We start from the raw sequence: 14957 nt of genomic DNA, 5'->3' as shown, positions 1-14957 counted from the left end.
TGCACACAACCTGAGAACACAGATCTGTGAGTGTCACACACACAACATCCACTGTAACACACACAACATCCCTGATCCAGAGCAGCAGCTGCACACAACCTGAGAACACAGATCTGTGAGTGTCACACACAACATCCACTGTATCACACACACAACGTCCACTGTAACACACACACACACACACACAACATCCATCCACTACACGTCCGCCTCTGTACCTGCCTCGTTGTGAAGTCAATAGGGCTGAACCCGAATATTCGAATATTCGTTCGGTGGATTGGCATTCGATTTGAAAAGTTGAAAATCGAATATTCGTTTTTTTTTGCACTACCTGGCACCCCCCTCAAAACGCATTTGCGCTTGAATGTGTTCAAAATATAATACTCTCTTATAATCTTTTTTTACCTGCTATTATTATCAATCTAAATCAATCTACTGCAAATTCAAAATATAGGAGACTTAGAGATTTTACTGGGACATCAGGTCATGTCGCGTCATGCGCGACGCAGCGATGCGCCCGTCCATGTTGAATTTCATTACTACCGTCACAGCGAAAAGAACACAAAAATGCCGAAGACTTCATCTGTGTGGGAGAACTTTGAATTAAGTGAGGACAAAACAAAGGCAGTGTGTCAAAAATGCGATTTGAAACTGGCCTACCATAACAGCACATCAAGCTTGAAGAATCACCTGAGTTCTGTAAGTATAGGCTTCTATGCGCTGCTTTTATCCGCCATTTTACACGTGATAAAAATGTGCACTTAAATTTCTTATAATTAATGTCACTTGCAAAAAATACCCAGCCTAATAATAATTTGTCTATATAGGTACATCCCCAAGTATCGCGTTCGCAGCAATCAACATCCTCAACCACACCAAAAACTTCACAGCAGCTACTACAGTTCCGAAAACCAATAACGGAGAAAATAAAGAGAGAAATAACTTTCGTTTTAATTTATTGAAATTTCGTTTCTCTTTATTTAAATCTACCCTACTGTGTGTTTGTTTTATTCGATATAAGGGAATTTATTTTATTTTAATTAAACTGTTAATTTAAATGTGTGATGCTTGAAATTGTTATTATTTGCTGCTACCATGTTCTTTGTTACAGTTTATCCAGTTATTTTTCGTTTTTCTATATTTAAATTTAGTTTCTTTATTTCTATTTCGTTTCTCTTTATTTCAATTTAATTATTTTTTTATTTAAATCTAATCTACCCTGTGTCGGTAATTTGTTGTGATAAAAATATAGACTACCTTATTAAAAATATTTCTTAAGATAACAGATCTGTGTGTGTGTGTTTTATATCATTAGTGAAGTCTCCATACTCGGGACGTTATTAAGCCCTCATATGTGATGCCGATGCGCGCGCGCTTCCTCGCGCTGTTCTGTGTTTATTAAAAGTTAATTAATTCTAAATGTGTCTGGTCTATCTATATTGCACCAAATATGACACTGCACTCCCTTGTGAATTTGTTTGGATGAAAGGTTCTCAAAATAATCAAAATGCAAACAAACAGACAGACACATAGAGATTTTTGCTTTTATTAGAGATAATATATTTAGCCCCCTCTCTCCGAAGCTTCGAATATTCGATGCTCATTACCAGCGAAGCTTCGAAGCTCAAAAAATGGTATTCGGATCAGCCCTAGAAGTCAATACAGTAGGGAAAAAAGAACAAACCAGTGTTTTAAAAATCGAAGTGGTTTACTGAACAAACTGTTTGATCAAAGTGATGATTTTAGCCTTTATTGGACTGACTTTCTGATGTGCTTCTCCTGAACTCTTCCAAGTTTAACAGAGTCGAGAGAAAGTGCTCAATGAAGAATGTGCACACCTCCTGATGTGCTGAAACATTGTGACGTGTATGTTTTGCTAGTTTATTTAAAGAGAAACCGAATGCACTACGTTGAAAGTATAAGAATATCCTGGCAAGTTGAAAAGTTTGAACTATAAAGTATTGTGAGATGAATGTTGATTTGATGCGGTTGTGACGTGTGTTTGTGTGTCTGTAGTGCTGGGTGTGATCAGGGGGATGCGGATGGAAATGTTACAGACAGTGAGTATTTCTCCTCATGTTCACTCTGTCCTGTAGAGCTGCTGGAAGTGCACTCACTCTCTATCTCTATCTCTATCTCTCAGCGTCATGTGGGGCTTTCAATCACTCTCATGTTACTCCAAACTCCTCTCTGGGTTTCGTTCAGGCCACACCGTCCCGTGTTCTCCCTTCTCCCACTGTCAACACACGTGAGGCTTTGGGTAAGAACACACACACACACACACACACACCTGATTCAAAACGTGAGATCACATGTTCACTTGGGCCACGTGTGGGTCTCTATGAAGCCCCTCCTTCTGAAAAACACACTGTGCTCTGATTGGTCGGCTGGAGCAGTGTGTTGTGATTGGTTGAGCGCTTCAAGTGTGTTTGGGAAATGTCCAGCCACTTACCATAACTGCCAGTTTAACACACTACTAACTAACTCAACTAGGCCCCCTGCCTCTTTATTCTGCGTATGAATTATTATAATGAGGAATATTGTGACGTGTTCGTTCCCGAAAGAAACTCGAGACTACAATGGAGGCGTTTCAGAAGTTCAGAAACACTGACACTGATATAGAGAATAACTGGAGCTTTTTCATTTAAAAAAAGTACAGCGTTTTTGTTGCTTAATTTGGTGCACTGCTGGTATTGTTTACGTGTGTGTCCTGCAGGTTTTATCATGGACATGTTTCAGGCGCCCACCCTCCTCCAGGAGACAATGTTCAACAGCATCGTTCAGCCGGAGGACAGTTTCGAGAAGAGCTGCAGAATTAGTAAGTCCTGCTCTGAACACACACACACACACACTCCACATCTCTAACTCATCTAATGGTTTCAGATAATTCTCGTGTCTCTTAAGCATCATCAAACAGTAAATCACTTCCTCAGGCTTCCACGTGTTGTCCTGTGTAATGATGGCAGTTGTCAGGGCATTGTTTGCACTTTTACTTTCTTAATTTTATTCGATTTTTATATATAACTTAAACTTTCGTGTAAAAGCATAATTAGAATGGAAACTCAACTTTTAAGATTGACCGCATTTTCTGTTTTCGGTCAAAATGCCTTTTGAATGGGAGTGCATGGGGCACTTCTATGATGGCATCAAAATCGCTATTTTTAAAACACTAAGAAGGCTCGACACAACATGAAACACATGAACTCCAGCATTGACAACATTGTTTGTGTACACAAAATGTACTAAAAAGAAAGGTTTTGTACAACTCACTTTATCAGTTAGTGTTTCCGGTGGCTGGAATTTTGTCAGTCAAAAGATCCTAGAACACACACACACACTTGATCATGCTTGTAAAGTGCAACAGCACTAATCGTCAGGCCATTGGAAATAACTAACTAATCAATCAGAACTAGGTCTGTAATCAATTAATCAACCAATTATTTTGATGATTGAGTAATCTGATTTTTAAATAAATTGTATGAAGTGTGAACCGTGTTTGTCTTGAAGAACAGTGCTCTGACTGTGGTGTTGTGTGTTCAGGCAGCGCCCCCTCGTGTGTTGCAGCAGCCGGTACGACTCCATTCATGATTTACCAGGACCGAGATGAGCAGGAGAACGCAGGGTGAGTTCACTCTTTCAGTAATATACCACTCACTCACTCACTCACTCACTCACGGAGAGAGAGATCTGACTGTGTTCTGTCCTTCAGTTCTGATCAGGCCCGAAACGAACCAGCCGTGACCCGAGCGCTGACGGAAATACCACCGTCCAAAGCCAACGTAAGCATTGCTAGTTGTTTCCAAATACCTATTTTTATGGGAATTTTGGGAGATTGCATAATAAACACCAGATGGAAACTCCCAAGATGTGCCTGAATTCAGAAAATGCACATTAAACTTATGCACTCAATTGAGGTGGATAAATGTTTTATTAGATAAGACATGCTCATAAACAAAGATTGAAACGGATTTACTGGATACATCTCTCGATGCGCAACTAAAAACTCAGTGTCAGCTGTGATTGGAGTAAGCAGCGGACCAATGGCATCGCAGCATCTCAGATGTTGGTTTGGTGTTTCTGAAACGCCGGAGTCAAAGTGTGCGATCAGAATGATTTGGTTTAATTCCCTCCAGAAGCGTCTCACATGAGTGTGTTCCCGAACACCAGCATCCGAACGCCGGAGAACATCACAGAGTTCACTGTGTTTCATCTGACGCTCTGAGAGACTCGTTTATGATGGAGGGAAAACGGCCACATTGCAGAAACTTACATTTATCAGATATTTTGTGCCCGTTTGCCAGGAAGTGGAGATTTTGTTCTCTTCAACACATGGGATGGAAACCAATTTTGTGCACAAGTTAAATTCCCAACGTGGGATGTTAAGATGGCTATAGAGGCCAGTAATCCCCCTGCTATCTCCCAGTCTGTGTGGTCTCGGGATGTTTCCTCCTTGACGGTGTTTGTCTTTATTAGGACACTCCGGTCAGCGCAGAGTCCATGACGGATGAGAGCACCGTGTGGGGAGCGAGGAACGTCTCGGTCGGCCCGTGTCCCAACCACACGCGTGACTTCTCCCTGTCCGCCCACCTGGTGTCCACACCCCTCCACCCTCATGCGCCGCACGTCTGGGACCTGGAGCAGGGCCGAGGTATTCCACCGCAGGACGTCTCGCATCACTGTCTGTCTGCTGCTCTTGTGTTGACATGTGTCTGTGTTCTCTCAGAGGAAAATGCAGTGGCCGTCAGTGGGTCGGAGGAAAACCCTTATGTGCGGCAGCCCACTAAACTCAGGTATGCTCCTCACTGAACACACACACTCTATACATCTGCTGGAGAGTGTTGTTTCAGTCAGGTCATTTGAACGGTTAAATCTATAAACGCATGGAGACACATGGACTTGATCTCATTTTTTGTTTGGGGTCAGTAAGATTTTTTTATTTAGCACTTTATTTTGATGGTCCACTTTAGACATTCTACTGACTTTAAGCTACTTACTCTTATTCTACTAACCCTAAACTTACAGTCTATAAAACTATACTGAGAGTTAATTGACCAGTTACTTCTAGATAGTAGAATGTCTTAAGTCGACAATCAAAATAGTGTAACCAAATTTTGAATATATTTTATTAACATATTAAAGTAATAAAAATAGTCTTAATCTAGATAATGTTTTCTATAATTCATGAATGAAAGGGATATATAAGGGAAAATATAAGTATGTGTATTTCTTTTTTCCCCCCTTTTTTCTTATTAATATATATTTGTTTCTCTTACGATATATATACATTTATAAGGAAAACGTCAAATAAACCAGCTTAAGTGCCTCACAGCTTATATAAAGTAGTCAACATTTGAAGTAAAAGTTCATCAAAGTTGAACTTGTATATATTATAAAATTTGGATTTCATACATTCATTTCTGAAAACAAAATCGTGTCATCAGCATCTCCTCCCTTCCTCTTTCATCCTCCTCACCAAAAATTTATTTTAGTTGGACAGATCAATACATAAAATATAAAAAATTCACAAAAAAATGTAGGATGTTATAAAAAATAGCAATGTCTTTTCTTTTTAACCAAATGCTTTTTAATCTTCGCTATTGCTTCAATGCAAATTAACAAGTTTGTCGCTATTTGTTGCGTAGTGACGTGTGTGTTCAAGTAAGCCAGATATGATCAGATTCTGTGCAATACGCTGTATTTAATATATCATGATGACTCTTGAATATTTATGCTAAATCTGCGCAGATTTGTCTTAACACAAACTTCCCCAGCAAAGTGAGTAAACATAAGGAACCAGTCATATTGGCTCATGATTTGACAGCGTTCCCCAACACATTCAGACGGAGTTCATTTCAAACCCTGCACACCAGTAATGTTTCTTTCTAAGAAAAAGCAACTTAAATGTCCTTATTAAACTAATGCCTAATCCTGGCTTATTCTAATACCTGTCTGTGAAACCAGGCCTAGAAGTTTGATATAAACTCAATAGATTTAGTCTGTGTCTCTGTTGTCTTCCTGCTGTGTGAGCCGATGTCTGTGTGTTTTGTGTGCAGTCCCATCATGGAGCAGAGTCCAGTGGAGGAGAAGCCGTCTGAGCTGGACGTCAGCAGGGCTCAGGGCACGATCGTGGGCGAGGGCGTGTCGTTGGCTCAGACTCCTGGGCTCTCTCTGGCCCAGAGCAGCTGTAGCAGCAGCAGACACCCGCTGGCCGCCCTGTCCTTCCCCGACCACACAGCCCTTCGGACGCAGGACGAGTCCATGAGCAGACCGAGCTGGAGCATCTACCAGAGCCCGGAGAAACAGCACACGCTTGCAGAGCCGGCGGTCAGGGATGTTCTCCTGCCCGAGGGGTCCTTTCACAGGCGCACGCCCCTGGAGGAGCAGGACGTCCTCGTGAGCCCGAAAGCTGCCGCGGGACTGAACTGGTTCCAGGTGGACGGCTCGACCCACGCAGCAGAGCCGGATCTCGATGTCATGATGAGTCCGGCTCCGGTGTCTGTAGCCGCTCAGCCGGTCTGGACCGTCTACCAGAGCCCGGAGAAAGTCCCCGAAACAGACCTCCTGTGGGCGGTCCCAGAGCCGGTGGTGGAGCGGGATCTAGACATGCTGGAGGAAAGGGCCGTTCTGCTTCCCAAAAAATCCTTCCAGCAGCGGAAATCAGGTGTGAAAGCACTTCAGATGTTGCATGCATCTCTTTTAATGAGTCCAAAACAGTCCCCTAAGGAGGCGTGCAGGAGCCCAGACTGGTTCAGCGCTGACAGCCCTCAGCGGACCACAGAACCGGATCTGGAGGCCATGACCAGCCCATCGCAGAGCTGCAGGAAAACCAGTGCTCCCATGAGCCCCATGGACACATCCAAACCAGGTATTCAGTTTATGCCTCTCCGTAGCTCACAGTCGCTTTACATCGTACCTTACAATACATTTACACGCATAAGGACACATATTATCCAAAGTACATGTTAAATAGATATGTCTTAGCTCAGTCTAAGGTAGCCACAGATTAGATATTACAAAGTGTAAGGGGAAGTGAATTCCATAATTTAGGAGCATTAAAGGTCCCATGACATGAAATGTTCACTTTTTGAGGTTTTTTAACATTAATATGAGTTCCCCTAGCCTTTATATTAGGGGTGTGCATTGGCACTGCCCTCACAATTCGATTCGATTACGATTCACCAGGTAACGATTCGATTCAATTCGATTCTACGATGCATTGCGATGCATCAAAATTCTACTGCACACAACAAGGCAATTTTTTCATCAGTCATGCGGCAATACAAGCAGTCATATATTGAACAACAGATTTTATTGGCTGCTATGTGTGTATTATCACTCTCCTGTATCTTTGACATAAATGTCATTAAACAAAATAAAATTGAATGGTACAGGGTATTGGATATGGCATTTTCAAACCTGAAAAAGAAAACATAAATCACTGCTTTCTAGGGCTGTAATCTCCCAGTCTATTAGTCGATTATTGGTCGATACGTTCTGGCTTGACCAAAATTCTGATTGGTCGATTTTTTGCCGCGTTCATTTCATCAGTTTTGCCGCGTTCATTTCATTCGTTTTGCCGCGTTCATTTCATTCGTTTTGCGCGTTCATTTCATCAGTTTTCCCGCGTTCATTTTATTCGTTTTGCGCGTTCATTTCTTCAGGTGGAAAGCACTAATTGCAAATGGGGGTGTTTTCAGAGCACCGCTGTTTCACAGGTAACAGTGTGTCTTCAGAACACCCCCCTTGTTTTCACTTCTTTTGGATTAGCCCAACCCACTGGAGAAGAGAGACAGACTGAAGAAATTAGGCTAGAAGGTTTGCAAAATATTATTTATTTAATTGAGAGACCGTTTAATTCATAGTCAGTCCTCTTCTACCATGTCAACAAAGACATCGGCAGTGTGGCAGCATTTTTTTTTTTAGAAGACGGAAAATAATTATTGGAGCCCAATGCGCAGTGCCACTGTTTGTATTAGTTTTGAGCCTATGCTTTATTTTTCAGTTATGCACTTTATTTAGTTTTTGCTCTTGATCTGGTTTGTTTAATTAATATTATTTTTTTATTCAAATGGACGTGCCTTTTGTGTTTAAGAGTAAAAGCTTTATGTTAGTCTATTCGTGTCTCAGCCGCGAAGTTGCGCTCCTGTGTTCAGCCTCGTCTTGTTTAGTTTCCCATTAACTTCGTAGAATCCGAAATGTGCCCAGATGTCCGCTTTTCCAAGCTTTGGGTGCGTTTTTAATTACCCGTCTATCGCGGTCATCTCCCTCCGCCTCAGCCGTCTTGATTGTTGTTGTTATGCCCACGAAAGTAACTTTATTGTCCAACTCAAGGCCAGAAAATAAACAGTGACATAATCGATTATGGCACTTTGCCGCATCGATGCTGAATCGTGCATATCCCGCATTGCGATGCATCGCCGAATCGATTATTGTTGACACCACTACTTTATATGGTCCCCAAATTTCTAGAAATTTCAATCGGTGTAAATCGAGCTTTTGCTATCTTTCTCTGCCTTTGAGAAAGTGGAAGCTCAATCGGGCTGATCTTGAATCTCCTCCTTATGACGTCATACGGAGGAAATGTTACCTCCCCTTTCTCTGCTTTGCCCGCCCAGAGAATATTTCCCGCATGAGAAAATGAGCTAGGAAGTAGGAACGCGTGCGCGCGATTTTAGTTTGTCCACGGAGATATCATGGCTTTTGAGCAAGCGAAGCATAATAATTGCTCAATAATTGGATGTACAAATGAACACCGAAGCCTTTTTTTAGTTCCTGCATCCAAGCCCCAGAAGAACCAGTGGATTCATTTCATTTTCTCTGGAAATGCGCCGACACAACTCCCCAAAGTTTTGCATGTCTGCGGCAAACATTTCACCGACGACTGTTTCCTCAACTTGGGTCACAGAGCTGGCCTCGACGAACGTCTGAAAATAAATCGATCGAGCCGAGCAACACTTTCTGATGTGTAATTGTTCAAGTTCAGACAGGTAATCTTTCTCTCAAATCGTTCAATACTGCTGTTTATGCCTCAGTAAGTCAAGCCAGTGACTAAAATATAAACTTCACATCGTTTCTTTTAGTAGGATGAAAATAATCGTATTTAAATTGTGAATAAATTATATACAGAAAGCGATCAAAGAACAATCTTTGTAGGAATCGTGCGCACGCGTTCCTACTTCCTAGCTCATTTTCTCATGGACACAGCGGGATCGAGTTTATCTGGACACTTGCCAAACTCGTTCTGAAATCAATGACGCACGTTACACTGCACATGAAGCTCTTACTGTATTTACATCATCGTGTTTGCATTGGTGAAAGCATTATAGAGAGTGCAGAAACTGCGTTGCAATGATAAGATCTTCATTCTCGCGATCAACAACAGACTCATCTGCTTGCGCAATGCTCATCACGGCAACATTTTATGTGATGGGAATAGATCTAAATACTTAAAAACTTCTGACGATTTGTTAATCTCGATAGCTGTAATAGTAAAAACGTATAGTAACTGTAGTAAAAGTATTCGAGAGAGTTTCACATGTAATAAGTAGCTATTACATATGCAAGCATGTCAGCCAATCACAGCAGTGGCCGGTTACACTGAAGTCTCACACAGACATGCCCCTTCAAACAGAGCGTTCAAATCAGAGGCTAAAACTGGGCTAGGAAAAATGCCTTTTGTTTCTAAATTATGACTATTTTCTATCTAAAAAACATACTAACATTATAAGGGCAACCCAGGAAACATTATAAAATAATATAATAACCCCATGTCATGGGACCTTTAACACTAAATAACCTTCCTCCTACAGTGGACAACTGAAAACAAGGGGCAAAAAACCCCAAGTGCAGCTGATCTTACGGACCGTGCAGGGTAAAGTAGATCAGGCTGATGTGGAGGTGCTAAAATGTTAGAAGTAACATCTGACAGTGAATGCGTGATGCCACAGGTAGCCAGGGAAGATCATGCAGCGAAGACTTCACCGTACACGTGTGTTTATGATGCTCATGTGGTGTTTCTGCAGGCTGTGTTCAGCTGGTGTCGGACCCCTGGGACGAGGAGCTGATCGTGTCTCTGCTGTCTAACCTGCAGCCTCCCCTCTCCTCACACCCCGACCTCACCGTCTGGAGCTGCCGGCTGCCCACCATCACCCCCAAGATGACCGTCCAGATCGGTAATCTACAGCTCCTTGCCTTCCTGTCAGCGCCGTTCACCTGACAAGCTTTATTAGACTCGCCTCTTCCACAGTCACTGTAACTACAGCGTGTTCGGTTAAAGGGTTCTCCCAAACATGAACAGATGTCATCATTTACACACACTCATGTCGTTCCAAACCCATTAGCGTTTGTTCATCTTCGAAACACAAAAAAGGTGTATATTTAATGAAACATGGTTCATACATGGTGCTTAAAATTTTGCACAAGTCAAATTCAAGTACTTTAAGTCCTGGAAAACCCTTGAAAACAGCCATTTTTATGAAGAAGTGCTTAAAGTGCTTGAATTATCGAAAGACACTATGCAAAATATATTTTTAATTTAATTAATAAAACAATCTTTTCACACAAAATGAACGCTGCAATCCCGCTGATATAGATAGAGGCATTTCACATGGCTATGAGTGATATTGCTCATATAACTATCTAAGTATATGATAGAGCTTTTATTCTTCAAGTCAATCATAATATCATGGGAGGAGGAAAAAAAAATCCGTTTGAATAAGGAAAGCGATATCTTTGTCATAGTATCCTTTCAAAGGTTAAAGTTACCAGTCATTGCATCTGCTGCACTTTATTTGTTCCATTTTGTTTTATTAGTTTATTTTATCCATTTGCCTTTTTTTAGAATTTAAAAGATAATAAAGATATTGTTTGATAAATTAGATTTCTGATTGTAGTCCTTGGGGGAAAAAAAAGTTCTGGAACTAGATTTTACAGTATCTATACGAACCCCGATGAAAGGAGAGCTTTCTGTCCCTCCATTGACGGCTACGCAACTACCAATTTAACGCTTCAAAAAGTTCATAGAGATCGTAACAAACCTCATTGGTTCTCGCGGAAGCTGTGTAACGCGTGAGAGTGAACCGATGTCATCCCGTGATGTTCAGTTCCTGCAGTGACTGTGCTGAACGAGGTCAGTGTTGAGTTGAACGTGTCTTCATGTGTCCCCTCAGCTGGAGAGTCGCTGCGAGTGGACTTTGTTCTTGGACAGGGAGCGTTCGCCACAGTCTACCAGGCCACCAACCTCATGACCACACGCAAACTCATCCTCAAGGTGACGAGAACACACACATCTGATACAGAGATACTAGTGTTGCGTTTGCATGAGAATCACACAGCACTCGCAAAGTTTCACTTTTTAAAATGAGAAGGTGTGTTAAAGGGATAGAATGAAAAATGAAAATTAGCCCATGATTTACTCACCCTGAAGCCATCCTAGGTGTATATGACATTCTTCTTTCAGACGAATACAATCAGAGTTATATTAAAAAAAAATCTGGCTCTTCCAAGCTTTATAATGGGAGTTAATGGGTATATTTTTTTTGGAAAAACATCAAAGCGCATCCATCCCTGATAAAAGTGCTCGAAACGGCTCTGGGGGGTTAATAAAGGCCTTCTGAAGTGAAGCGATGTGTTCGTGTAAGAAAAATATCCATATTTAAAACTTTATCGACTAAATAACTAGCTTCCGGCAGACGGCCGTACTTTCTATTCATCAAAATATAACTCTGATTGTGTTCGTCTGAAAGAAGAATGTCATATACACCTAGGAAGGCTTCAGGGTGAGTAAATCATGGATGTTCACCCAAAAATGAAAATTAGCCCCTTTAATCTAAAGATAGTTATGCACATTACTCTGAGCCTGATGTGCTACAGAAACTGAGCTAATAGCCGCCTTGTCTTGAGATGGACATGTCCAGTAGCTTGTGTTCCTCCTCTGCTGTCCTCATAGGTGCAGAAGCCAGCGAACCCGTGGGAGTTTTACATGGACAGCCAGCTGAACGCCCGTCTGCAGCCCAGCGTACGCCACCTCTTCAACACCATATACTCGGCCCATCTCTTCACCAACGGCAGCGTCCTGATCGGAGAGCTGCACAACTGTGGCACACTGCTGGTGAGGCTCTCAGCCAATCACCTTAACTGTCCTCAAACATGAAGGCCAGGTCTTCATCTGGCCAGGAAACAACCGATTTTGTCCATAAACACAAAATGGTGCATTCGTGTATCGTGTTGATATAGCCGTGGGGAAAGTGGGAGAGAGCGAGACGCTGCGCCCCAATTTCCAAACTATCCGTCCTGAATGGTATTCGAAATTAGAATCAGTGTGTCCCAAATGTATGTTGAAATGAGTATTCCAAAGATACCCGGACGGTCTACTACTATCGATGCTTACTCTAACGGCTAATATTGCCCACAATCCATTGCGCTATGGATGAGGATTCGATTAGAACTACAAACCACTTAAAAAGTCAAAAAAAAAAAAAAACTTCCAACATGACGGATGTGCGAGACCGATGGTTAAGCAGAGCGGTTTAGATAAAGGGGTTTGGGTGATTAATAATCAGTAGCCTATCTAACCTGGCAAAAATATATTTATTAAATGTTATCCACATATATATTTAATCTAAAACCGCATTGAACTTTTATAACGATGCGTTTGGTCAATTAACTTTTAAGTGCATCATTATGCAAACATGTCTCCGAATGAAAGACCCATGACTGGCAGATCAGTGCGACTACCTTTCTCTCCAAAACTTAAGGAAATGAAATTGAATTGAATGTGGAGGATTTTAACTGAGAAGATGATTGACCGGCCAGTTTAAACATTGACAGATTGCACGTACCGGTATGTAACTAAGCGACAGAGTGTGACGTGATAGTATGTCCCAAAGTTTGTGTACTCTTCTGCTTCACTCAAAATTATGTACTTTTTCTTCTGTAAAACAGTACATACTTTTAGGGCATAGTATAAGTAGGTGAGTCGGCAAGAGACTTTTTAGGATATATAAATAAATAAAAAGCAATAGAAATGACAAAAGCACGTTGAAAATATAGCAGCCAAAGTGAGTTAATACATAGTATATGAATAATTATAAAATAACACTGACTGTTAGAAGCGATGTCACCTTTTTTATTTGTTTTTGCTTATGCAAATGTACACTTTCTATTTCAGAGAAATGCTGTACTTTTGAACTTTCTATTCATCAAAGAAACCTTCAAATCATCATATTAGAATGATTACTGAAGGATCACAGGGCTGGAATGACGGCGCGGGATTGTGCATAGTTCTAATAATTCCCGCAGGTCTTCCACTTTTTTTTAAAATTGCCGCTACCATTGATTCGCTTTAGCATGTAGGTTGTATTAGTAAATGAACCCACACAGATTATAAAATCAAATCAGTATATTTAAACCTATCTGCGAGACGCAATTGCACAAACGGCGTGAGTGTTCAGCGGTGCTGCGTCTTCTCTCTGCTCAAGCCAAGCGTCCAGCGCTGCAGGCGATAACATGACGGAGTATTCACTTGCACAATCGGGCCAGCAGTGCATCGTGATTAAAGTTTACCATTTGCACGTCTTTTTAAGTCTTATCAGTTTTAACACTCTAACGATTTTAAACTATCCAGTGCTCGCGTGCTCTCTGAGAGATGGTTTCTCTGCGTGCGCACATACAGTAAAGCTGCCTCACAAACAGCTCGCCAGTAACTAAAGTTATTTTTCGCGGATTATATTGCTTTAATATGAAATACCCCCCCTTTCAAATAAAAAAATATCCTCCTCATAAAAATCGAAATTCGGGCCCTGGATCATGTGACACATTCAGCTTTGATCACAGGAATAAATGACACTACTATATATTCACACAGAAAACAGCTGTTTTACATTAGAATAATATTTCGCTGTTTTTACTGTATTTCTGATCAAATAAATATAAAAAATTATAAACATAAAAAAGTCTTTTGAAAGGCAGGGTATATACTTTTATTGTTAAATCTTAATGTTGGCTATTAATGAATAAATAATGAATGGATTTTGTCTTCGTCCAGAGCGCTATAAACCTGTACAAGAGCCGCAGTGAGAAGGTGCTGCCGCAGCCTCTGGTTCTCTACTTCACCGTCTGCATCCTCCACATGGTCCAGCAGCTGCACCAGGCCCACATCATACACGCCGACATCAAGCCAGACAACTTCCTGCTGGGAGAGAGGTGTGTGTGTGTGTCCCGCCACTCAATGACTGACCCGTGTGTGTGTGTTCTGCCGCTCAATGACTGACCCGTGTGTGTGTGTGTGTAGGTTCCTGGAGAACGACTGCTTTGAGCGTGATCACCTCCAGCACGGCCTGGCTCTCATCGACCTTGGCCAGAGCATCGACATGACACTCTTCCCAGAAGACACTGCATTCACTGCCAAGTGCATGACCTCGGGCTTCCAGTGTGTGGAGATGCTGAGCGGACGACCCTGGAGCTACCAGGTAACCATCACTCGTAGTACACTTGATCTTACTGTAGACCTTTTTGGTCACTATGATCTGATGCATGAAAAAGAGCTGCATCATGCTGTATTCAAATTTGTTTCTTGTTTCACAGTGGAAAATTAAATGAGGGTGTATAAATGACAGAATTATCAGCATTAAGGCCCGTTTACACCAGGAACGATAACTATAATAACGATATTGTTCCAAAATTATTCAAAATAAATATAAAAGAATAGCTTTTGTTTTTTTAATAACTCACCCTTAATTATGCAGAACTTTTAAGGCTTAATATAATTTAAACGGGTGTGCCACTTGAGTGACCAGTGGATTGCCGCTGATGTCACTACTAGCCGTTTGTCTGCTGGCGTCACCTCAGCTAATCCTCACTGCACATTTCCACATTTCACTAACGCATTTTATGTAAATTTTACTGCTACTGCTCTGTACAACTTGCCTGTTATCAAGTAAAATCTACTTACTATTGAA

General features: G+C 41.5%; 1 protein-coding gene across 1 annotated transcript in view; it reads left to right on the top strand.

Moving 5' to 3' along the window:
• bub1 (BUB1 mitotic checkpoint serine/threonine kinase) overlaps positions 1–14957 on the top strand; it is a 35448-nt gene that overhangs the window by 11572 nt on the left and 8919 nt on the right. Inside the window, exons 11-24 of the mRNA XM_079584217.1 lie at positions 23–115; positions 2017–2060; positions 2144–2260; positions 2717–2818; positions 3541–3622; positions 3710–3779; positions 4474–4648; positions 4724–4790; positions 6054–6865; positions 10023–10172; positions 11169–11269; positions 11948–12109; positions 14045–14202; positions 14291–14468. Of these exons, the coding sequence (XP_079440343.1) occupies positions 23–115; positions 2017–2060; positions 2144–2260; positions 2717–2818; positions 3541–3622; positions 3710–3779; positions 4474–4648; positions 4724–4790; positions 6054–6865; positions 10023–10172; positions 11169–11269; positions 11948–12109; positions 14045–14202; positions 14291–14468 (2311 nt within the window). The remainder of the gene's footprint in view (positions 1–22; positions 116–2016; positions 2061–2143; positions 2261–2716; positions 2819–3540; positions 3623–3709; positions 3780–4473; positions 4649–4723; positions 4791–6053; positions 6866–10022; positions 10173–11168; positions 11270–11947; positions 12110–14044; positions 14203–14290; positions 14469–14957) is intronic.

The sequence above is a fragment of the Phoxinus phoxinus genome, assembly GCF_949152265.1.
Source record: "Phoxinus phoxinus genome assembly, chromosome: 16".
In the NCBI taxonomy this organism is placed as follows: Eukaryota; Metazoa; Chordata; class Actinopteri; order Cypriniformes; family Leuciscidae; genus Phoxinus; species Phoxinus phoxinus.
This window is presented reverse-complemented; position numbering and strand designations above follow the sequence as displayed.